Source organism: Panthera uncia, chromosome C2 (assembly GCF_023721935.1).
Source record: "Panthera uncia isolate 11264 chromosome C2, Puncia_PCG_1.0, whole genome shotgun sequence".
NCBI lineage: Eukaryota > Metazoa > Chordata > Mammalia > Carnivora > Felidae > Panthera > Panthera uncia.
Genome location: NC_064810.1, coordinates 133,820,569 through 133,845,826, shown reverse-complemented (window position 1 = coordinate 133,845,826; position 25,258 = coordinate 133,820,569). Strand labels below are relative to the sequence as shown.

Genomic DNA, 25,258 nt, shown 5'->3' with positions numbered 1-25,258 from the left:
TTTGAAAGTCTCATGACTTGTAAGACAAAAACTTACTTGACAGTTATTCCTCTTATTTTTTAATCCTCTTATGGAGGCACAAGACAGTATGTTTAATGAATGATTCTTCTTTTCAGAAACTTCAAAGACAAGTTTGTTAATACTGTTTGTGACCCTCCTGCTTCAAAGTCCTTCAGCATCATAAAGAGAGTTCTGACTGAGGTTCCAGGTGATGTAATAAACATCCCACACAGAGAGGTGTAGTATCACATCCGTGGAACCCCCACCACTGCCCCCACACCACCACCATTGCTCCCACCGTCTCAACCACCTCCACTACTGCTGTCAACATCATTATCCAATCTGGAGGAACAGAGGCTGGGGAAAGGCAGTAAAGAGAGAGCAAAGGGAGGTAACAATTCCAAATAAGTATGGAAATCAATAGTGCTTTCAGGTAAATCTTTTTCATTTCTAGTGGACAACAAATGTAGTCAACTAACATTTTTTTAAAAATTCCAGTGTAATTAACGTACAGTGTGATATTCGTTTTAGATGTACAAGATAGTGATTCAATAATTCTACATATTACTCAGTGTTCATCATGATAAATGTACTCTTTTTTTTAAATATGAAATTTATTGTCAAATTGGTTTCCATACAACACCCAGTGCTCATCCCAACAGGTGCCCTCCTCAATACTCCTCACACACCCTCCCCACCCTCCCACCACCCATCAACCCTCAGTTTGTTCTCAGTTTTTAAGAGTCTCTTATGTTTTGGCTCCCTCCCTCTCTAACCTTTTTTTTTTTCCTTCCCCCCACCCCACCATGGTCTTCTGTTAAGTTTCTCAGGATCCACATAAGAGGGAAAACATATGGTATCTGTCTAAGCTTCTGCACTGCAAAGGAAACAATCAACAAAATTAAAAGGCAACCAACAGAATGTGAGAAGATATTTGCAAATGACCTATCAGACAAAGGGCTAGTATCCAAAATCTATAAAGAACTCACCAAACTCCACACCTGAAAAAACAAATAATCTAGTGAAGAAATGGGCAGAAAACATGAATAGACACTTCTCTAAAGAAGACATGCAGATGGCCAACAGGCACATGAAAAGATGCCCAATGTTGCTCCTCATCAGGGAAATACAAATCAAAACCACACTCAGATAAATGTACTCTTAATCCCCTTCACCTGTTTCACCCATCCCTCCACTCACCTCCCCTTTAGTAACCATCAGTTTGTTCTCTATAGTTAAGAGTCTGTTTTTTGGTTTGTCTTTTTTTTCCTTTGTTAGTTTTTTTTTTTTTAAGTAGTCTTTACACCCAGTGCATAGCCCAACGTGGAGCTTGTACTCACGACCCTGCAATCAAGACCTAAGTTGAGATCAAGAGTCGGATGCTCAACTGACTGAAACATCCAGGTGCCTCTCATTTGTTTCATTTCTTAAATTCCATGAGTGAAATCATATGGTATTTGTCTTTCTCTGACTGACTTATTTGATTTAGCATAATACCCTTTAGATCCATCGATGTTGATGCAAATAGCAAGATTTCATTCTTTTTTTTTTTTTTATGGCTGAATAATATCACCTCTTCTTTATCCACTCATCTATTGATGGGTATTGGGCTGCTTTCATAATTTGGCTATTGTAAATAATGCTGCAAAAACCATAGGGGTGCATGTATCCCTTCGAATTAGTGTTTTTGTATTCTTTGGGTAAAATACCCAGTAGTATGATTACTGGACCATAGGGTAGTTCTAATTTTTTGAGGAAGTTCCACACTGTTTTCCACCGAGGCCGCACCAGTTTGCATTCCCACCAACAGTGCACAAGAGTTCCTATTTCTCCACATCCTCACCAACACTTGTTTCTTGTTCTGTTGATTTTAGCCATTCTGACAGGTGTGAGGTGGTATCTCACTGTGGTTTTGATATGCATTTCCATGATGAGTGATGTTGAGCATCTTTTCATGTGTCTGTTGGCCATCTGTAAGTCAATGAACAGTTTTATCTGCAGTATTCTTTTTCCTCCACTCTCTTAGTTATCAAATGAAATCTTGGCGTCCTGTTAGACTATGTACAGGGGCAAATGATATATTATTCTGACTACCTTTTACAAAGGAGGGCTTCAATCCCTCTCTATGCTCTTATTCTGCTGTATTTTTCATGTTAGTACTTACCCCTATCTGGGAATATATGTTTACATGCTTCCTTTATTTATTGTCTGCCTTTGTGTCAGTATAAGCTTCATCACAGACCATGCCTGTTTTCTTCACTGCTGTATTCCAGCAAATAAAACAGTACTTAGCATATTTCAGACACTCAAGTATTTGTTGAAAACTGAATGACACATTACATTCTAAGAATGACTCCAAGTGAGAGGTGAGAGAGAACTGTATCAGGCTAGTGCCTATATACAGAAAAATAAACTTCTGGTGTAAAGGATTGACTCTTTGTCAAATCACAGTCATAGGGTGCCTTATATATTGTCCCAACAGTTCATTAAGCCTCAGAAAAACTATACCCTTTACATGAACATTACCAAATAATAGCAATTAAAAATCTTGGCTCTACATTTTGGCCAGAAGAGCTTAATAGCTTTGCCAGTACAGTATAACCTTGGATTGTGAATGACTTGTTCTGCAAGTGTTCCACAAGAGGAGCAAACATTTCTACCCAATTTTAACTTGATAAACGAACGATGTCTTGCAATATGAGTGGGACGTGACGCCGAACGTCACATGATCACAACTGAGCCAAAGGTTCTTGAAATTTGCTTTGATATACACGTGCTTTGGATTACCTGCATGTTTCTGGAATGAATTATGCTCTCAAACCAACGTTTTCTTGTACTCATTTTCTCCACCTACTTCTTTGCTTTTACATCCTGTTTCCTTTGGTGGGTCCTCTTCCTCCTTCCTGCTAACTGGTCATTCCCTTGGATTTGCCTTGGACCTTGGACCTTGTTGATATCTCTCACCTGTGAGTTTTTCTAGGTCAGCTTCTCAGATGTCATGATGCCATTCTTAGCCAGATGAGGGGTTAGGTCCCTGGTTGGGTACTGTCCTGGGCTTCATCTGACCTGCTTAATTCTTTGTATGAAGGTATGAGTGGCACTGTGAACTCCTCCCCTGGAAGCTTCAAGCCTTTTTTGTCTCTGCATCTTCAGCACCATGCACACTAGTTGGCCTGTTGTAGGTATTGAAGAAGTGATTGGATGCTGGCCAAATTTTTTGATGAGATTAAAGTATTTACCAGTGAAATTTATATAATTTTGGGATTTGCTCTAAAATATTCTAATAGACGGGTGCCTGGGTGGCTCATTGGTTAAGCTTCCGACTTTGGCTCAGGTCAAGATGTCATGGTGCATGGGTTTGAGCCCTGCATTGGACTCGGTGCTGACAGCTCAGAGCCTGGAGCCTGCTTCAGATTCTGTGTCTCCCTCTCTCTCTGACCCTCCCCCCACTTGTGCTCTGTCTCTCTCTCTCTTAAAAATAAATAGACACTGGGGCACATGAGTGGCTCAGTCGGTTAAGCATCTGACCCTTGATTTCAGCTCAGGTCATGATCTCACAGTTCTTGAGTTCAAGCCCCGCATCTGGCTCTGTGCTGTCAGATTCTCTCTCTGTGCTTGGGATTCTCTCTCTGCCCCTCCCCCACTTGCTCTCTATCTTTCGGTCAAAATAAATAAAAATAAACTTAAAAAATATATATATATAATAAACAAATAAATAAACATTAAAAAGGTAAAATATTCCAATACAAATACCTAAAATGAAACTAAAAAATAAAATGGTTGAAGACAAAGATGAAACAAGAATGAAAAAGTGTTGGTAATGGTTGAAGCTGGCGATGTTTATATGGGGGCTCATTATACTCTTCTATTTTTGTGTATTTTTAAATTTTTTTGTTAAAAAACCACAGAAATTTGTTGTTGAGGCAAAGCTAGGAGGGTCTACTAATATGCTAATAGTTCTAGAAACATTTATGAAGGGCAAATTTGTAAATAAAATTTTACTATACAGTTGTGCCCTTCAGGGAATTAAATACAAATAAGGAAAGCAGCAAAACGTTTCAAACTTTTCAGAGCTCTGCTTGTTTCTTTAATTTTTCATATTACCATGTGCAAAGCATATATGAAAGTTACTAAAACCCCTTGCCTATCACATAGTACACCATCTTATTTATCATTTATCATAGAAAATTTTCCTTCCTAGAAATAAGATTTTTGCATAGCATATAGAATAAAAATTCTACTGGGAAGAATCTTAAAGATATTTGCCTATTTTCTAGAGCTATCGTATTATTTTACTTATGCATTCATTTCTCATTTACATACATTTCTCAAAATTAGGCTCTATTTTTTTTAATGTTTTTATTTATTTAAGTAATCCCTACACCCAACATGGGGCTTGAACTCATGACCCCAAGATCAAGAGTCAAATACTCCCCCAATTTAGCCAGCCAAGTGCCCATAAACTGTGTTCTATCTTGTATGTCCAGTTTATTTTTATTATTATTTGTTAAACTAACATAACTGTAGCCAAGCAATGATATATACGACTTACCACAACATATTAATAAATACACATCAAGGAATTCTGAAACATTCAGATTCAGTTTCTGCTATTAACAACATCCTCTCCCTGGGCGCCTGTTTGGCTCAGTCAGTACATCACGTGACTGTTCATCTCGAGGTTGTAAGTTCAAGTGTCATATTGGGTATAAAGATTACTTAAAAAAAATCCTCTCCCATTGAGTTACTAATTTTTTCCCTTAAATTAGTTTTATATAGAATACATTTCCCCCTAAGCATTGCAATTTCACGTCTTTATGTCATATGTTGTCATTTGGTATGGTTCTCAGTGTTCTTTTTGCTTAGGGTAGAAGGAGCAGGCACTTTCTGAGTGTCCCCTATTGCCAATTGCTTCTCCACTGATCTCATTTGATGCTAAAAATAATCCTGTTCATTTACAGAAAGAAAGCAGATGGTCAGAGAAGCTCAATAACTTGACTAAGGCCATATAGTTTGTAAGTGAAGACAAATTTTCTTTTTTTAAAAAAAAATTTTTTTTAATGTTTATTTTTGAGACAGAGAGAGACAGAGCATGAACGGGGGAGGGTCAGAGAGAGAGGGAGACACAGAACCTGAAGCAGGCTCCAGGCTTCGAGCTGTCAGCACAGAGCCCAACGCGGGGCTCGAACTCACGGACCGTGAGATCATGACCTGAGCCAAAGTCGGACGCTTAACCGACTGAGCCACCCAGGCGTCCCAAGACAGATTTTCTTTCAATCCAGAGTCTACATTGTTTACAGTAGATTGTTTTGCCTCTCCATATTCCAACTTTCAATATGAGGCCATGACTTAGTATTGAGTGATAATGGCAGATTCTGGGATGGCATGCAAAATGTGACCCTACTTACATTTTAGAAAAGATGACATATTTATATTATATATGTAAATATATTTATGTAATTAATGTTAACATTAATATATCATATCATTATATATTTAATGATATACACACACATACATACACACATATTTGGAAAGATAGATAACAGGCGGTTAACTGAGCCTGGGATTTGGGAGTTAGGGGTGGGGCTGGGGAGACAAGCAGAACACGCTTTCATTTCTAGTTTGTATCTTTCTGTCATGAACTTAAAAATGATTATGCATTGTTTTTATGTAGAACATATTATTATTTTGTCATTAGTACTAAATGGGCTCATTTCTTATTTTGACAACTGTCAGCATTCTTGAATACCTGTTACTATGCATATTATTGTAGGTGCATCTACTATATTAAACGTACTCACATCACATACAATTATATGACTTGAGTTGAAGTTAACGGGATGTCGCATGTCATAAACATTTAAAGCTACTAACTTTGATTTTTCAGGTTTTAAAATATTCTTTAACTAAAGAAGTTTTTTCAGATCTCCAACATTTCCCTGGGCTTCATGAATTGTGCTCATGTGGATAAAAATTGCCCTATGTGCTGAGTACTGTTCTAGATACTTCTGGGAAGTAGTATAAGAAAGGATGCCTGCTGTCCAGATATTTATCGTTCAGCTCCACAGCTTTTCTTTCCTTTCCTCAGCCTACACCCCTTTCCCACGTAGTCCTAAAAAATTCTGTCCTATAGTTCTTTTTATTAGTCTGCTTGGTTTGGGCATCTCCTATGCATTTTGTTGCAAATTCTTTAAGTAGAACAAAACAATATTTTCAGCAAGATAAAATGGAGTACAAAAATATTCATGCTCGTGGCACCTGGGTGGCTCAGCCAGTTAAGGTCTGACTCTTGATTTCAGCTCAGGTCATGATCTTACGGTTCGTGAGATGGAGACCCCAGTCGGGCTCTCTGCTGACAGCATGGAGCCTGCTTGGATTCTCTCTCTCTCCCTGTCTCTCTGCCCCTCCCCCATGCTCTCTCTCTCGAAGTAAATAAATCAACTTAAAAAAAAATAATCATGCCCAATTTTAAATCAAATACCTAGGTCTCAGCATATACCTTCAAATGGCTGGGATACAATCTTGTGTTGATTTCTCGGAGTATTTGTTCTTAGATTTCTAGTTGACTTTGTAGAGACTTTGCCTAATTTTATTCAGGCACACACAGTTCAGTCACCAATTTTTTGAGTCCTACTTTTGTGGTCTTTTGGGAATGACAGAAAGATGCATCAGAATATTCAGCGGTAGGCCCACACAAAACTGTGAGGAACTAAAGCAAATCGCAAAGATAAAGGTCTGCCTGACAAGACTTTCTGTGTCATTCCTAGCGCGTAAATATCTTTTATCCTGTTTGCAGAGTGTTTTGGAAATCAAGGGAATGGAATGTGAGAAAGTCGACATTTAATTCAGACCAGGAAATACCACTTTCATTGAGAAGAAGGTATTTTAAGAGGAAGAAAAAGGGCAGACCATCCAGAGACTCTGAAGAGTATGATAAGCAACAGGTCGGTGATCACATGATAACATTTCCCTGTTCCACATGCAAGCACGAAATTGACGTACGTGAAATTTTCCTCCATAAAAAGCAACATGTGGCTTGGGCCACCCTGGGGTTTCAGTGGATGGGTGGAAAGAAACCAGGGCCCTCAGTGATTGCCATTCAGAGACAGCTCATAATCGCTAAACTATTGTCATCATCTAGATTCACTGAAAAAATCCTACAGAGCATTAACAATGCTTTTGAGCTACTTTGGAAGAAACAAATACCAGCATACTATAAGATTGTTGACAGCATTCATAGGAGTTCCACACATCCTCAAACTATCTGTCATCTATTGATTAAAGGTGTCGCCATTTGTGAAGATAGAAATTCTACATGGAGAGCTGACATGAATGATAAATTCACTGTAGTGAACAATTTTGGCAATAAACACAATGTGTGTTTCTTTGGTTTGTTTGATGGACATCATGGTGTCTCAGCAGCAGAGCTGACATCAGTTGAACTCCCAGTTTTACTTCTCCATCAACTTTCCAGATTCGATCCTTCCTACCAAATGACCCCTGAAGAGCAAAACATAATCGAATCCTTTCACACAGTGTTTAGAGAAGAATACATAGCTATAGAAGAACTTTTCTCCTCCATAAGGAAAAAGACAAAAACATTGAAATGTGAGTATGAGAACATACACAAAGCCTTTGCAAAAGCATTTTGGAGAATGGACAGGCTTTTACGTCTTGGAAGGAAAGAAGTATCCAGGGTTCGATGGAGTGGCTGTTCTGCAGTTACTTGTATACTGGAAGGCAACATTAAAAATCCCTATGCTGAGAGGAGAATCCATAAGCGTGTTAGTGTGGCCGAGAGTTTCCCTTCCCAGATGATGCCACAGATAATTTCTGGAGTATTGCATATTGCAAACACTGGTATGTACATTGAGTTGTGCACACTATACCTTACATTTATTTTTTATTCCTGGCAGCAAAACTTCTCTTGCTTCCAGAAATACTTAGTGACCTATGACGTAGCGAATTATTAATGCCTAGAAATTCCATTGGCTAATTTAAGAAAAGATCAATAACCACAGATTAAATGCATATTGCAGGCACAAAAACAGTTGTAATTTTGGAGGAACATATACATAATGATGTGACCAAAATGTTAAATTTCCTAAATGGGGTAGCAATACAGCTGTTGATAAAGGAAAAGCACATTTGCTTAGATCTGAATGAAACAAAAAACATTTCCCATACTTCCCTTTTCCAGGAGAATGGAAAGTTCTTTGAGGATTGTTACAGTCTGAACTGGTTATTCTGATAACACAATTGCAATAGGTCATATGTGCTTATCGGTCAACTAGCATCAATTTGATTTTAGAGAAATAATACTTTATGCCTCAATTTTATAGGCATATGTTCTCTTCTCCAAAAGAGAATTTTATTTCAAGAAACAATTCTTTTCACTTTAAGTGTTAAAGTTCTAGCTTAGGAGCTTGCCAAAATGGAAAGCACATAGGTTAAACAGTTTTAGAAAAGTTAAGCTGAGTTCCATGAGATGCTTAATTAGGTTTCCACTACCCCTTTCATGAACAGAGTTATTTGTTGTTGTTATTGTTTTTTTAAGTAAACCCTACCCTCAGTGCAGGGCTCGAACTCATGACTCCGAGATCAAGAATCGCATGGGCTACCAACTGAGCCAGTCAGGTGCCCCTGGATAGAGTTATTATTATTATTATTTTTAATATGAAATTTATTGTCAAATTGGTTTCCATACAACACCCAGTGCTCATCCCAACAGGTGCCCTCCTCAAGGCCCATCACCCACTTTCCCCTCCCTCCCACCCCCCATCAACCCTCAGTTTGTTCTCACTTTTTAAGAGTTGGATAGAGTTATTATTAATAATTGCATTCACTTATTGAATATTGAAGATAGCCTAATTTCTCATTTAGTTTTACAAGAACCCTGATATCTAAAGATATATTCTAAGTATTATTTTTTTAAATGTATTTGACATATGACCTTGTGCAAGTTTAAAGTATGTTAATATGATACATTTATATATTATAATATGATTGCTGTTCAGGTGACAATTAGCACCTCTATCATGTTACATAATTACCATTTCTTTTTTAGTGGTTGAAACAATTAAGTTCTAGTCTTAGCAACTTTGACGACTATCATACAGTATTGTTCTCTATATTCCCTATATTGTGCATTAGATCTCTGGGACTTATTACTTGCTGCAAGTGTGGACCCTTAAACTATCCATACCCCTGCCCTAGTATCTGTTGTTACCTCAATTTTCTATTTTTTAAAATGTTTATTTTATTTTTGAGAGAGAGAAAGAGCACGAGTGGGAGAGGGGCAGAGAGAGGGAGATACAGAATCCGAAGTAGGCTTCAGGCTCTGAGCTGTCAGCACAGAGCCTGATGCAGGGCTCAAACTCATAAACCATGAAATCATGACCTGAGCTGAAGTTGGATGCTTAACCGACTGAGCCACCCAGGTGCCCCTACCCCAGTTTTCTAGGTGAGAAAACAGAAACTGGGAGAGGTGAGATGATTTGTTCAAGGTCTCAGAGGTAACAGGAATTGGAGCTGGAAATTAACCCTGCTATGTCATACTGCATCTAAAGGCGATTGCTTCCAAAGCTTGAGGAGGCTGGCCCTCAGAGAGTGGGACATTGTGATCAACATGGCTCTGAACAAAAACCAGACAATCACGAAGACCACTATAATGTCAAGGTCCCTGGAAGTCAAACTGTTTCTGCTCTAGCTCTGGTTCTGAGCCCAAGATGAGTAACTCCCATTAAGCAATGCCAAGTGCAATGCCAGTTAGTTCCCTCAGAATTTTCATCATTTCTCAGGCTTTATGCTGAGGTTCCAGATGACTGCAGAGCAGGTCTACTTCATACACAGACAGTTTTCAGATTTCAGATCAATCTGGGAACTGACCCATATTCTTGGACTTGGGACCTCCATTAGAAAATGTCATTACACATTAAGGTTCTTGTAAAATTAAAGGAAGAATTATGAGATAGTGAATAACTAGACACTATCATTAAATGTCTAATTTACTATGATTTACTACTTCCAGAATCACTGCCGTTTGGCTGGTTCTAATCTCCAGGTCAGACTTTTGTTGGATCTAATCTCCAGGCTACATAATTATGTTAAACTGTTTTCATTTAGGCATCCTTCATTTTAATAAAAACAAATAGGTAGGGGAAAAAATCCAGCTTGTGAAAAGGAGGTTGTGATTAATGACAAAAGAGTGCTCCTGGAAGAAAGCAATTTAAATGGGTTACAAAAAAATGTTCACAGAAATTCACCAAGAGCATGTTTTGTATTTTATGATACAAGACCTCTAATTATAGCAAGGGCATTTTTTTTTTTTTCTTATTTGAAGTTTGTAAAATACCAGTGCCATCACAACTCTGAAATTAAACAAAAGAAAAAAAAAAACTCGCTTTATAATGAAACATGAGTGCAATACTGAAGCCACTGAATAAATGTTGAATGTGTGCATGTGGAAACAGACACTTCCAAACCAACATTCTTGAGTTTTTATTCTTAGCACATCTCATTTAGAGTGCATTTTATAATTTCTCTTGGTGCTCTCGTATTTTACTTCAATTAGTCCTCACAGAATTAAAACACTAACAAATGTATTTACACAGAATACATAATTACACATTTTCCCTAACATCAAATAAACCACAAGTTTTACATTTCTAATTAACCACACTAGTTCCTTATAAACAGAATGAGCCCTTAATTTTCCCCAGTGCTTTTATTTTTAATAGCTTTATTGAGATGTAATTCACAAAGCATACAATTCACCCGTGTACAGTTCTGTGGTTTTTAGTACATTACATTTACAGATATGTGCAACCATCACCATATTCAATTTTTGAAAATTTTTGTCTTCTTACAAAGAAGCTCAGTACGCTTTAGCAATCAGCTCCCTAACCTGACATTTCTCCAGGTCCAAAAATCCACTGATCTACATTCTGTCTCCATACAGTTCCCTCTTATGGGTACTTCATAGAAACGTAATCATATGACTTGTGTTCTTTTGTGACTACCTACTTTCACTTTGCATGTGTTGAAGGTTCACCCATGTTGTAACCTGCATCGGCACTTCTTTCCTTTCGGTTGCTGCATAATATTTCACCGTACAGTTGTGCCACATGTTGTTTATCCATTTATCAGTTGAAAAACATTTGCATTGTTTCCAATTTTTGGCCGTTATGAATAATGTGGGCATGAACCTTGTGGATAAGTTTGTGTGTGGACATGTTTTCACTTGCTTGGGTACATACCCAGGAGTGGAATTGCTGGGTTGTAAGATAAGTCGACAGTTAACCATTAGAGGAACTGCCACACCATTTTCCAGAGTGGCCACACCATTTCACTATCCTGCCATGGATGTCTGAGGGCTCTAATATTTACACATTTTCCCAGTGCTGTCTTTCTGATTCTAGCCATCTTAGTGGGCATGAAGTGGTACTGATTTGCACTTTTCTTTGTTGACTATGTTGACTATTGACTACCTCTTTATGTGATTATTAATCATTTCACTATCTTCCTCTGAGAAATGTCTACTCAAATCTTTTGTCCATTTTTTTTTAATTGGGTTACTTGTCTATTGAGTTGCAAGGTTTTTTAGTATTCTGTACACAGAATCAGATAATATGATCAGGAAATATTTTAATTACATGGGTTTCTTCTCTTTCTTGTGTTCTGAAGCAAAAACATCTGAATTTTGATAAAATCCAATTTATCAACTTTGTTGTTTTGATGCTTGTACTTTTGGTGTCAAATCTGAGACCATTGCCTAATTCAAGGCTGCAGGAACTTACACCAGTGTTTTGTTCTAAGAGATTTATAGTTTTATCTCTTACATTCACGTCTATGATCCATTTTGATCATGATGAGGGGTCCAACTTCCCTCCTTTCTGTGTGGATATACAGTTGTATACTGTTATCTCTTTTACTACTTTCCTTTGAATTGATTTCTTTATTCCTATCTATCTTCTTTGTTGGGTAGTTAGCTATAACTCTTTGTTATTTTAGAAGTTTACAGTATACATGGGGCGCCTGGATGGCTCAGTCGGTTAAGCGTCCGACTTCGGCTCAGGTCATGATCTCATTGTCCATGAGTTCAAGCCCCGCGTCGGGCTCTGTGCTGACAGCTCAGAGCCTGGAGCCCGTTTCAGATTCTGTGTCTCCCTCTCTTTGCCCCTCCCCTGTTCATGCTCTGTCTCTGTCTCAAAAATAAATAAACGTTAAAAAAAATTTTTTTTTAAGAAGTTTACAGTATACATCTTTAGTTTCTCACAGTCTACCTTCAAATATTACATCATTTTACATATGGAATAAGATTCTTACAACAGCATACTTTTATTTCTTCCTTCCCAGACTATATATATATATATATCATATATAAGGTGTAAGAATCTTATTCCCTATGTATATGATATATATATGTGATATATATGATATATATATATATGATATGATATATGATATATATGGTATATATGTGATATATATATGGTATATATATGGTATATATATGACATATATATGATATATATATATATGGTATATATATGGTATATATATGGTATATATATGACATATATATGATATATATATATATGACATATATATGAGTTTGTTTATATGTATAAAATATCTATTTTTTAAACTTGTCTATTTTTATACAAGCATATCTAGGAGGCATTTTGGGTTTGGTTCCAGACCACCACAATAAAGAAAATATTGTGACAAAGAGAGAGAAAAGAATTTTTGTTTGTTTCCCAGTGTCCATATGTGATGATCACACTATACTGTAGTCTACTAATAGTGTTATGGCTAAAAAGCCACAGTGCATATCTTAATTAAAAATACTTCGTTGCTAAAAAATAGTATCATCTGAGGTTTTAATAATGTAATCTTTTTGCTGGTGGTGGGCGTTGCCTCCTTGTTGAAGGCTGATCAGGGTGGTGGTCGCTAAAGGCTGCGGAGACTGTGACAATTTCTTAAAATAAGACAACAATAAAGTTTGCCACATCGATTGACTCTTCCTTTCATGAACTATTTCTCTGTAGTTTGTAATGCTGTTTGATAGTATTTTACTAACAGAAGAACTTCTTGCAAAATTGAAGTCAATCGTCTCAAACCCTTCTGCTGCTTTATCAACTTGAGTGCCTGTGATATTCTAAATTCTTTGTTGTCATTTCAATGATCTGCACGGTATCTTCTTTACCAGGAATAGATTCCATTTCAGGAAACCACTTTCTTTGCTCATCCCTAAGAAGCAAGTCCTCATCTGTTGGTTTTATCATGAGATTACAGCCATTCAGTCACAGCTTCAGGCTCCACTTGTCATTCTAGTTCTCTTGAATTTCCACCACATCTACACTGACTTCCTCCACTGGTCTTGAACCCCTCAAAGTCATCCATGAGTGCTGGAATCTGCTTCTAAACTCCTGTTGATGTCGATATGTTGACCTCTTCCCATGAATCATGAATGTTCAGAAGATTTCAATTTTCTTTGCCCAGATCTATCAGAGGAATAATTATCTATGCTGGCCATAACTTCATAAAACTCTTTCTGAAGTTACAACTTGAAAGTCAAAATGACTCCTTGATCCATGGGCTGCAGAATGGATGTTGTGTTAGCAGGCATGAAGACAACATTACTCTTTTTGCACATCACCAGAGCTCTTGGGTGACTTGATCAGCTGCATTGTCAATGAACAGTAATATTTGGATCTTTTTTTCCTGAGCAGTAGGTCTTAAGAGTAGGCTTAAAGGGGCGCCTGGGTGGCTCAGCCGGTTAAGCGTCCGACTTCAGCTCAGGTCATGATCTCACGGTCCCTGAGTTCGAGCCCCGTGTCGGGCTCTGGGCTGATGGCTCAGAGCCTGGAGCCTGCTTCCGATTCTGTGTCTCCCTCTCTCTCTGCCCCTCCCCCGTTCATGCTCTGTCTTTCTCTGTCTCAAAAATAAACATTAAAAAAAAAATTTTTTTTAAAAGAGTAGGCTTAAAATAGTAAATCGTATTATAAATAGTTGCACTGTCATCTAGGGTTTGTTGCTCCATTTATAGAGCACAGGCAGAGTATATTTCTCAAGACTATACTTAAGGGCCCTAGGATTTCTGGAATGGTAAATGGGCATTGGTAAAGTAGTGACTTAGTGTATCGATTCCAATATCTTTATGTCTAGATTATAAATATTTGTTCTTAAAATTCCTTTTAATGAGGCCCCAGAAACTACTTTTGTACTAGTGATGCAACCTTAATATAACTGGTGAGGTTCATTCTTCTTACGTATTAATATGTGATTACCCTTACCTCAAGAGGCTGTGAGGATTAAAGGAATCACTTGGTAACCTTGAGAAGAAAAGGACTGGGGCTTGAGGTGTCCAACAATTAAGGAATTGTGAATAATAGGAAAGTATTTGGTAAAGCTATGATTGGTCTCTGGATCTACAATAAGCTCATGGGACAGAAAACTGGGTCACTTAGGAAACAAAAGTAGTTTCTGGTAATTATTTCCAGCCCTATCCTTTTTCTGTAAAACCTAATTCAATTTCAGAATCACCTTATTTTACGCAGGGAAGAAACCATATTCTTAAATAACACTGACCTTTTACGTGCCTCTTCCTCCCTCTCCCTTTCTTGGGGTATGTTGGTGGTGATACAAACCTGATTCTGAAAATAGATTCAACAATTACTTGACAGATAGTTGAGGCTGACGTGTAAAGTGTTGTTAGGCTCCAGATGTACAACGGTGAACATGAGTTTCATGCTCATACATCCTACAAAACGAACAAAGGGATCTTTTGAATAACCAATGAAAACTAGCTCCACATCAGCAAGACTCTCATGCTAATTGTCAGTAGGAAGATGTAAACCTAGTGTCCACGCATACAAATTCAGCCTTTTCTGCAAAATGAAAGTCCTGTAGACAAACTGGATATAGGTTGTTTCCCTGACCTCATTTATATGCATTTCTGTTATGATTCCATTTTAGGTATACCTCACTCATGTTTCAATTTCACCTTTGTTCATGCTCCTTTTCAATTGCTTCTTTCTCCACTAATTTTCTCCAATAATTCATTTCCCAAGCTCCAAGTTATCGCTCTTTACTTCCTTAAGCCTATAAATCTACTTCATAAGAATTTTCTTAAAACTTTTTTTTTCCCCCCAGGGGCACATGAGTGGCTCATTTGGTTAAGTGCCTGATTCTTGATTTTGGCTCAGGTCATGATCTCACCCTTCGTGGGTTTAAGCCCACGTTGGGCTCTGTGCTGGCAGTGCACAGCCGGTTTGGGATTCTTTCTTGCTCTGCCTCTCTGCCCCTCCTCCACCCGCTCTACCTCTCTCTCAAAATAAACTTGAGAGAGAGCAGGGAAGATCATGTGAAATCATGACCCGAGCCTAAACCAAGAGTGGGACACTTAACCGATTGAGCCACCTAGGCATCCCAAATTTTCTTGAAAGTTTTTTATAAATGGATCTGAAATGAAACATTTATAGTTTTGTCTTTATCTTTTGTGGATAGCCTCTCTTCTGGTTTCCCCTTCTTGGAACACAAAGGAAAACCACCTTTATCAAGTTTCTACTTATTGAATTACTTTCTTAAATCTCCACAATAACCTTGACAAAAAATAACATTGCAGGTGGAAAACTGTAACTCAGGGAAATAAAGTGGCTAAATGAAGATCAAACACAAAGTTGGAATTTATTAAAGCCCAAGTGTGTCAGATTCCCAAGTGTTCTGTTTCTTCCAAACCAAGGCAACATTTGTTTCCTGGGCACTCCTGCATCCTAAGTATGTTTCCTTTCCTTCCACCATATACAATTTCTCCTTTTCCCTCCAGTTCTAAAACTTTCCTGTTATCTTCAATAGTAAGTGGTTTTATCTGAAAAAGTATCTTGATCTTGCTCATTCACATCTAGAATTCCCTGTTTGGGATTCTAAGGTCACTCTGATGTTTACAGGGATACTCTTCATTTTCATAAGTTGGAGATAACCCAGCAATTGCAGGAGGCAGCTACACCATTGCTCCCTGCATAAGGGTACACTTTGCCTGACTATATACATGCCATCTTGAAAAAGCTTGAGTATCATCTCAAAGTACTTTTTCTAATCCCCATATAATTAATGTCCTCTTCCAGTAACCCTGTTCCACATTTTTTTTTCTAAATCAGATTGCATTTTTTTTGTTGTTGTTGTTCCACTTTTTTTCTGATAACATTTTCTGAACAGCACAATCTCTCCAAACTACTGAAGTTAGTAACTTTGTCTAGGAATTTGAATTATTTATGCCCAGATTCACAGAAACTTTTGTGGGTTTTCAAATCAGTCCACTGCCTAGTTATTCTCATTCCCTCCAAATAGATGTTCCAAGAACCTTTCTTTAAAGCCAATCTGTCCTCCCTTTTAAAGCGTCATAATCTGTTCCTTTCAGTTCTCCACACACTTGGACATACAGTATTATTAAAAAAATTTTTTTTAACGTTTATTTATTATTGAGACAGAGCGTGAACAGGGAAGGGGCAGAGAGAGAGGGAGACACAGAATCGGAAGCAAGCTCCAGGCTCTGAGCTGTCAGCACAGAGCCCAACGCGGGGCTCAAACTCACAAACCGCAAGATAATGACCTGAGCCGAAGTCGGACGCTTAACCGGCTGAGCCACCCAGGCGCCCCAATACAGTATTATTTAAATCTTCTAATTTCCCATCTTCCTGGGGCCTTTTTGTTCACTAGTCTATCCTAGCTTTCAGCTTAATGTAGCCAAACTGCTTATAACAACCTCATTTACAGCTGACAGCACACGCAACCTATGCAAAGGATATAAATGAACTCTGCACATATAATTTTTCTTATTTCCTCCAATGGTACTCTTCTAGGGCCTGAATCTTATGTATCCTCTACTTCCTGGGTAATGTATGAATAGCTGAGATACAGTGGGTACCCCCTCCCTTCACTTTTTCCTTCATGAACCATTCACATAGGTAAGGATACAAGTTATTCAGAAGGCACTATTTCCCTTTTTATCAGGGTGAGCAAACTATCAGCTAACTCAAAGTCAGACAGCAAGTAAATTGTAGAGCAAAAAGTGCAGCCAGAACTTAATATCCCTTCTTCTAGAAAGTTCTATTATGTTGACCCAGAGGGATGTTCACAATAGTAAAATAAACACAGCAACTGGGGGTGGGGGTGGGGGAAGGCAAATAGTTTAAGGCTGTGCTTACCAACCTCTGCAAAGGCAACTTAAATAAAAATACCAGTTTACCACCTTTCCGTTGTAGCAACATAATTACTGTATTAAGTTCTTTTCAAATCGTGCAACAGAGAAAAGTATTTTTTCTTGTTGCTAAAAGGGCTTTGGCCTGCCACATGCAAATTATCATCTAGGAAGTCAGTGGATTTGACCATTCTGAGCCAAATGATGTCCTCTGTGTTTTCAGAGCGATTTACATGTATATGTACACACATAAAGAAATTTCCTAATTTAAAAGAGGTATTGAATCCTGTCTTCTGAATACAACAATTCAGTTTACCCAGGTGACATGTTCACTATTATTCCATGCTTTGCTGGTACAGAAATAATTTACAATTTAGCAAAAGCCAAGGATTATTTTACTGATTCACCTTCTGTAGTGTTTAGAATGACTAGCAAAAAAGACAAGTCAATGCAAAGTATTAATAACCAAACCAGAGAGATGTAAAAGAGGTAATGTAGTTTTTGTCACTTACTATTCTCTGGTTTTAAAAACATTTTCCACATACATCATCTTTAGAATTCCCATTACACAAATGAGCCAATAGGGCTCAGCCTATCACTGACACTAATGCTTCATCACCAACTTAGGCTCTTTCTGTCCAACCATACTAGTCGTATAGACTTTAGTCTTCTGAAATCTCAATTTCTTTGCCTCAAAACCCGAGATGGGGAGGTTAGAATTGAACCCCTGTAGCAGCAAAATTCAGATTTCAGGTATAGCGTTATGCTTGAAACCAGAATATTCTAATGTAAATTCTGCATGATCTCAGGAATTTTAATTCTCAAAGGTACTATAATATTCAAACATCATTGGGCCGCCTGGGTGGCTCAGTCAGTTGAGCATCTCACTTCAGCTCAGGTCATGATCTCCTGGTTTGAGTTTAAGCCCCACGTTGGGCTCGGTGCTGACAGCTCAGAGCCTGGAGCCCGCTTCAGATTCTGTGTCTCCCTCTCTCTGCCCCTCCCCCACTCACACTCTGTCTCTCTCTCCCCTTCAAAAATAAACATTAAAAAAAAAAAAAAAATCCAAACATTAACCCCATCTCAGATTAGTATAACCTTTCATAAATGATAAATGATTCCATATCAAGAAAAACTATTGCCTATGTTAGAATATATAATCCTATTCCTAAAAATTTGGGAAAATAATTTTTCTAAGAAATTAAAACAAACTTTGTGTATCTTTTTAATAAACCAAAGAAAGTTTTGGTAATACAACCCTCCCTTAATCTGTTCAGAGCATTGTTTAGATTTTAAGATTTCAATGAAGCACACATCACAGGTTCATCTGAACCACGAACAAACTATGATCTACTTTTAAGATGTCAGTTTTCAATCGAAGAGTTTAATTTAATGTTGACTATTATCAATGTAATACATTAACAATACATATTATTTTTGCTTTACTAGGGCTAATGGACTTAAATTTCTTTTTAACTACACAACATGTAACTAGTAATATCAACATTAACAGTGGTATTCTGTTTACGTCACCCAAACCTACAATATGTTCAAGATCAAACTCCACTCTTAAAAAAAAAAAACAACCCAAAAACAACAAAAAAAAATGCCTGTTTTTAATTAAGAAGGCATTTATCTGAACATGTAAAAAATGTCTGCTCTGTGGAATATATGTCGGTTATAAAAAATTTCAACTGTTGGCTCTTCAAAATAAATATTCAGAAGCTGAATAAAAAACTTGATGGTTATTTTTATTGTCTGTAGCTTTAGTTATTTTAGTATTAAGTGCAGTATTTTAAACACTAGGTTGCTTAAAAATGAGGGATAAACTGGCCTTCCAGTTTCAGATCTTAATGGCCATAAATCGTTCAGTCATATCATTACTTCACACATGTAAAAAACATTTTTAAATTTCTTGCTTTCTGTTTATGCACTGAAACACAGAATTAATAAAGTCAACAGCATACTTTGATACAATTAGTTTAGGATTAATTTTTCAAATAATCTTCTAGGTAATGTACAAGCAGTCTTATGCAGAAATGGAAAAGGCTTTTGCATAACCAAAGAACACACTACGCGAAACATAACCGAAAGAAGGAGGTTACTTCAGAATGGAGCGATGATTAGTTCAAATGAACCACATGGGCTCCTAGAAGGGCAAATAAAAACCACACGAGGACTTGGGTTTCATGGAAATCTCAAACTGAAGAAATCCATTATTCCAGCACCTCATACTATCTCTGTCCCTATAGATGACTTATGCCAATTCCTTATTTTAGCTACTCATGGACTCTGGGAAGTTCTGGATACAAAGGAAGTCACTGCACTGGCAATGACAATGTTTCAAGTGTATAAAGAAACCTGTTTTGTCAAGCAAAACAAATCTTTACCATCCAAAGAGCCTCTGCTTTTCCCAACCAACGAACCAAGTAATACTAAATCAGAAAGTAATATCCATATACTATTTCAGTATAAACCTGAATCTACAAAATGTGTGTCAACTACAAATTCAAAAGAAAATGTATCTGATTCAAAATGTTCTAATTCTCAAAACGCACAAACATTTCCATCAGAAATGACTAATCACGATCTTTGCAGTGAGAAAGAAACCAAAGGACCAACCAGTGCAAATGATGGGCCAAAAGATTCAAGTGAAAAAGAAAAAGAATCATGCACTAAAAATTTCTATGAAGGTGCAGCCAAGTATATTAGCCATGAACTTGTGAACGCTGCTTTAGTGGCTGGCTCCAGAGACAACATTACAGTCATGGTAATACTTCTCAGTGGAAGTGAGGATCAGTTTTTGACATGACAGTTAAAGTTCCGATTACCCAGAATATAAAAACGTACAGACAATTCTTCAAAGACCCAGATATTAGGATCATACATCAATACCATGCAAATCATTTTTACAAATGTATTAAAGAAACTATAAAAGCATATTTTAGGTTACATCATACCATTTATACATGTTCACTGTTCCGTGTCAAAAAAAGAGAAAAACCAGTGCTTGCTTTTTATACCACTTTATTCCAACCTGAGCACCTCAATAGAAAACTAAACACTGGTGAACTGTCTTCCTTACTAATTCTGAATTACTGTAGATGTACAAGTTCTGCTAGCAGTTCAACACTTAAATAGATTAAATCATCTCTGACACATGGTAGATTTCATATAATGAAAATACCTAAAACAATTAGTGCAATATACTGAACTGATCAAAATAAAATGAACTTTGGAAAACAAGGCTGCAAGACTGTTACTAACATACGGCAATATTTATGTTACAAATTACTGGTACGTTGTTTATTATGGTTCTAGCCATGTAGGAACAACTGGAGCCCCTTCCTTTCAAAGGGAGAGAAAAGGTAAAATTAGCTGTTTTAGTAACTGTACATTTTGTATACTTTTAAGCAACTCTTAAATATTACAGAAAAAGTAATAAACATATATGGAGACTACAGTGCAGTACCCTATTTACAGTACAGCTGAGGATCAAATTTAAAATAATCAAGTTTGAATGTACATAATTGTTAGTGCATTGACTATATTACGTCCAAAGGGAACGAAAGCCCCCTCCCTGCCCCCAAACAACAAAACCTATGTAATGGCCAGCAGTGATTGAACAGAAATCACAGACACCTGGTTTGTTTCATTTCTGTTGAAGAGCTCACATGTTTGAAGGGAACACTATCCATTAAGATCAGTTTTCATATTCCTAAAACAAGAGATTATATTTGACTTTTTTTTACCCCACTAAAAATACCAGGACAGCTGTAATTTAGATGCCACTAATGTTCATTTTTTCCACCCTTTCACTAAAGATGTGGCACTGTTTTCTTGTGGTTAATTTGTTAAAACGTGGAATGTACATTTTAAGTATGCATACTAAGAGAAATTACCAGTTGCCTGAATACCATAGCTAAGCATAAATATCCTTAGAATTTCCTTCTAAAAAAACAATGTTTTCTGAAAAGCCCAAATTAATAAGTTCCAAATCTTTTTCATAGAAGTGGCTGGTTAACTGTGGGTTTCCATCATCATTTGTCTCTATCCCTGGTGATGAGAAATGATTCCCCCTAACCGTCCAAGGAAACAAGCACACACACACAGCTCTCATCCCCCCTTTCTACTTCTGAAACATTAGTCAGAGGGTCACATGCATGTTATTAAAAATTAAGTTCAAAACACTTAAAATAATTCTGTATTAGAAACTTGACTCTATCATAAGTCTCTTCTTTTTGGAAGTCATACTGGGCTGGTTAAATGCTCCAATTCCACTGTCATTAACATTGAGGAAGCAGAAGAGTATTCCAGCAAGTTCAAACTGGAGGTTTAGTTACTACAACACTGACTCCTGGTTGGCTGCGTGGGTTCAGTAAGGTCTACTCCTCTTCCTCTGGCAGAATTTGCTCCTGGATTCTGTGGTTCATTCTTTGGCAACTTTTTAGCTGAGAGACAAATTGTCAAAATACACACAATTAGAATATTCATATTAGAATTACTTTCACCTACTTACTTAAAATATTTTTTTTTTTTCCAGCTAGGTTAACCCAAAGAATCACACAGCAGTATGTTCATTCTTTTCAAATGTTTACTGAGTACCTACCAAATACTATGGACTGGTCAGTCCTTAGGTCAGTGGAGTTACACACATATAATTAAAACTTAATTTACTAGAGCTATATTTAATCCTTTATATATTTTCAGTTAATAATACCAGAAAAGTTATACTTTATTTGATAATCATTAATACTTCTATTGTTTAAGAAAATCTAAGTTAATAATGATGGCCAGCCAGTAAGTTTATAAAGAATCTTAGCTTATACCAATATTCTCTAGACTGCCACAAACACTTTTCTGGAACAATTTGGGATTATAAACAAGTACCATCACCATCATCCCGTAAGAACCTGTTCTCTTACTGGGCTACCTAATTATCATCCCAAATTCTGGCAGGTCACATCTCCTGTTTTCTTCCTGGTTACACAGACTTTACCCTTCAAACATCTACCGCTTTCCTCTTTTAGGTCTGATTAAGAACCCTAATCCGATTCACCAGTAGCTCTGCCTAGTTATGAGTTGCCTCGATTCTGAAGGCTCTATCTCAAAAAGCTGCTCTCAATTTTGAGTCAGGTGATCTTGGCTTGCCACATTTGGATGAAGCCCTCAACCAGCAATCAGGGTTTTAGTTCTGCTAAACTCCATACAGCTAATGGTTGTTCTCTGGAGCCTGGATCTCTCTGATTTAAAAATTCACCTGTTACATACACTCTGCTTAGATCCCCAAGATCCTTGATGTGGGTTCACTAAATATTAACTAACTCTAAGAGTATGGATTATAAAGGTGACTAGATACATTGGTCTCTATCAACCTTGGAGAGGGATGACTATGGCTGAGTTCTAGCTTTACCTTAGCCTTGGCTCAGGTTAAACAAAAGTTAAACATGTCCTACTTCAGTATCTGAATGCCATGAACATTAATCATCTTTAGAATCCTAAACACTTTAGAATCCCATTCCACCTCAATAGAAGTGAGAACCAGGAACACTGAAGTTTGGGAAGAAAAGCCTTCACCTTGGGCCACTTCTCTAGAAATGGCTCTATGGATCGTAGGGTAAATGGTAATAAAATGGCAAATTTCCAGTCAAATGTATTTTCAAACAAAGCCTTGTAGGGACAAAGAGTAGGCTAGCATTTATAAACTTTATTATAATACTAAGTTAGGTTTTGGACTGAGTGATCATTTCTTCCCTTTAGTATACTCCATGGGCTTTCTGTAATTAGATCTGAATGAAATTAGGAGGTTGCAGGAAATAAATTGGAATGAGGAACTTTTGGCTTCTATCGGTTTACTGTGCAAAGATTAAACTAAAACACAACTCTGAGAAGCAGTCTCCTGTCTCCTATTGTATTAAGCATTACCAAAGTGAAGTTGATACTATTTGTTTGGTATATGGATAACTGGAGTTTACCAATTTGCCCCTGAATTTGTTACTAGCTTTTTAGATATGGTTCTGGGTATAATCTGTTCTATTAATAAAAAGAGCATATTGTTGCCCAATCCTTCACAAGTATTTCCCTAATAAACTTCAAACCTGAGTTTTGCAGTAAATTATTTTATACAACAGTAAGGTTTTTTCCTAATGAGCCACCATTAAACTCTCTTGCCTAGTGAAAGATATTCTGACAGTACTTGCAGCATTTACTCTGTTCTTTAGCCTCTGAATCAGCTGTTAATTGGTTAATTTGTATGACTTCAATAAAAAAAGAATATTTCTTATTTGGGGATAAGTTTATGGGCACCCCAGTTAAAAATCATTGCCATATAATAAAAATGTTTGGGAATGAGAAGGGCTTGGTGCACGAATAGTGCAGAGACAATAAAATGCGAGAGCCACCAAAGTAGACCATTCTCGCAGAATCTACACCTTAAAATTACTGGAAGGAGGTTGGGGGGCCTGGGCAGCTCAGTCAGTCAGGAATCCAACTTCTGCTCAGGTCATGATCTCTTGTGCTCTGTGCTGACAGCTCAGAGCCTGGAGCCTGCTTCTGATTCTGTGTCTCCCTCTCTCTGCCCCTCCCCCTGGTTGTGCTCTCTCTCTCTCTCAAAGAATAAATAAACATTAAAAAAAAAAAAAAATTACTGGGAGGAGGTTAAGGTCAATAGAAATACTTATATTTTTGTTACAGAAAATAGAAAGCATCCTTATTAGTACGCTAACTTCATTGCTTTATAATCAACAAACGTGGAATCACAATCATTACCAGTTAAAATTACCTTGAAGGAAAAAGTAAGAGCACTAGGTAGGTCAAATGACCACCGAGCTACTATAAAGCATGTTATTTATATATTTAAAAAAAAAATTTTTTTAATGTTAATTTTTGGAGAGAGACATAGCATGAGCAGGGGAGAGGCAGAGTGAGAGGGAGACACAGAATCTGAAGCTGGTTCCAGACTCTGAGCTGCCAGCAGAGCCCAACGCAGGGCTCGACCCCATGTATTGTGAGATCATGACTTGAGCCAAAGTCGGATGGATGCTTAACCAACTGACCCACCCAGGAGCCCCAAGCGTGTTGTTTATATTGTTCAGAGCACCTCTGTGCCTCAGTGCTTTGAAACTTTTTCCATTAAAATATTTGATTACAATAATTTGCATACTTACATAACATGTGCATACTTGAGTTATATTTGTCAATCAGTGGTTTGAAAAGAACGTGAGAAAGAAAAATAGCCCTTGTTCAGGGCAAAGTGCAGATGAAAACAGTCATTCATCAGTGAGAAAGAAATCTCTTTATGCCCATATTTTGCCCTGATAAATATTTTAATTTTTTTTTTAAGTTTGTTTATTTTTGCAGAGAGAGAGAGACAGACAGAAAGAGGATGAGTGGGAGAGGGGCAGAGAGAGAGGGAGACACAGAATCCGAAACAGGCTCCAGGCTCTCAGCTGTCAGCACAGAGCCCGACGCGGGGCTTGAACTCACGGACAGCGAGATCATGACCTGAGCTGAAGTCGGACACTCAACCGACTGAGCCACCCAGGTGCCCCTGCCCTGATAAATATTGCTCTGAGCTTATTTTCCTTTTCTATAAAAAGTATAATCTAATAGAAAAACATATTTATCCAAACTTCTCATTGAAATCTTTAGACATATATCTGCTTGAACTATTAGCTCAAAGTCCAGGCTTTCAACTCACCTAGAAGAAATTTAACTAAACTGAAAAGTACTACAACCTAATAAATAGATAATATTCTTTCAAATTTAACAATATTACTAACAAAATAATTCTTGGAACGGATCTAGAAGAGAAGAATCACTTAAAAAAAAAAATCAAGAATTTTTAAAAAGATTGGGTACCTGGGTGGCTCAGTCAGTTAACTGTCTGGCTCTTGATTTAAGCTCAGGTCATGTTCTCACGGTTTATGGGATCAAGCCCCACTTCTGGCTCTGCACTAACAGCGTGGAGCCGGCTTGGGATTCTCTATCTCCCTCTCGGCCCCTTGCCTGCTTGTGCTTGCATGCTCAGTGCTCTCTCTCTCAAAACAAATA

The 25,258-nt window shown here is 37.4% G+C and overlaps 2 protein-coding genes across 3 annotated transcripts in view; one reads left to right on the top strand and one right to left on the bottom strand.

Moving 5' to 3' along the window:
* Positions 1-148: 148 nt before the first annotated feature.
* On the top strand, positions 149-20,452 carry PP2D1 (protein phosphatase 2C like domain containing 1). 2 transcript variants are annotated; one of them, XM_049628866.1, is made up of 3 exons: positions 149-433; positions 6,800-7,863; positions 19,219-20,452. In XM_049628866.1, exons 1-3 carry the CDS (start codon positions 411-413, stop codon positions 20,016-20,018), a joined length of 1,887 nt encoding a protein of 628 aa, XP_049484823.1. In that variant the 5' UTR covers positions 149-410; the 3' UTR covers positions 20,019-20,452. The 2 variants fall into 2 exon arrangements, with proteins under 2 accessions (XP_049484823.1, XP_049484825.1); XM_049628868.1 differs by lacking the exon at positions 149-433 and adding an exon at positions 4,940-5,015.
* A 945-nt stretch (positions 20,453-21,397) lies between these two features.
* The window catches only part of RAB5A (RAB5A, member RAS oncogene family), a 28,149-nt gene continuing 24,288 nt past the window's right edge, over positions 21,398-25,258 (bottom strand). The window contains exon 6 of the mRNA XM_049628872.1: positions 21,398-21,657. Coding sequence (XP_049484829.1) covers positions 21,542-21,657 — 116 coding nt within the window. The 3' untranslated portion in view covers positions 21,398-21,541. The remainder of the gene's footprint in view (positions 21,658-25,258) is intronic.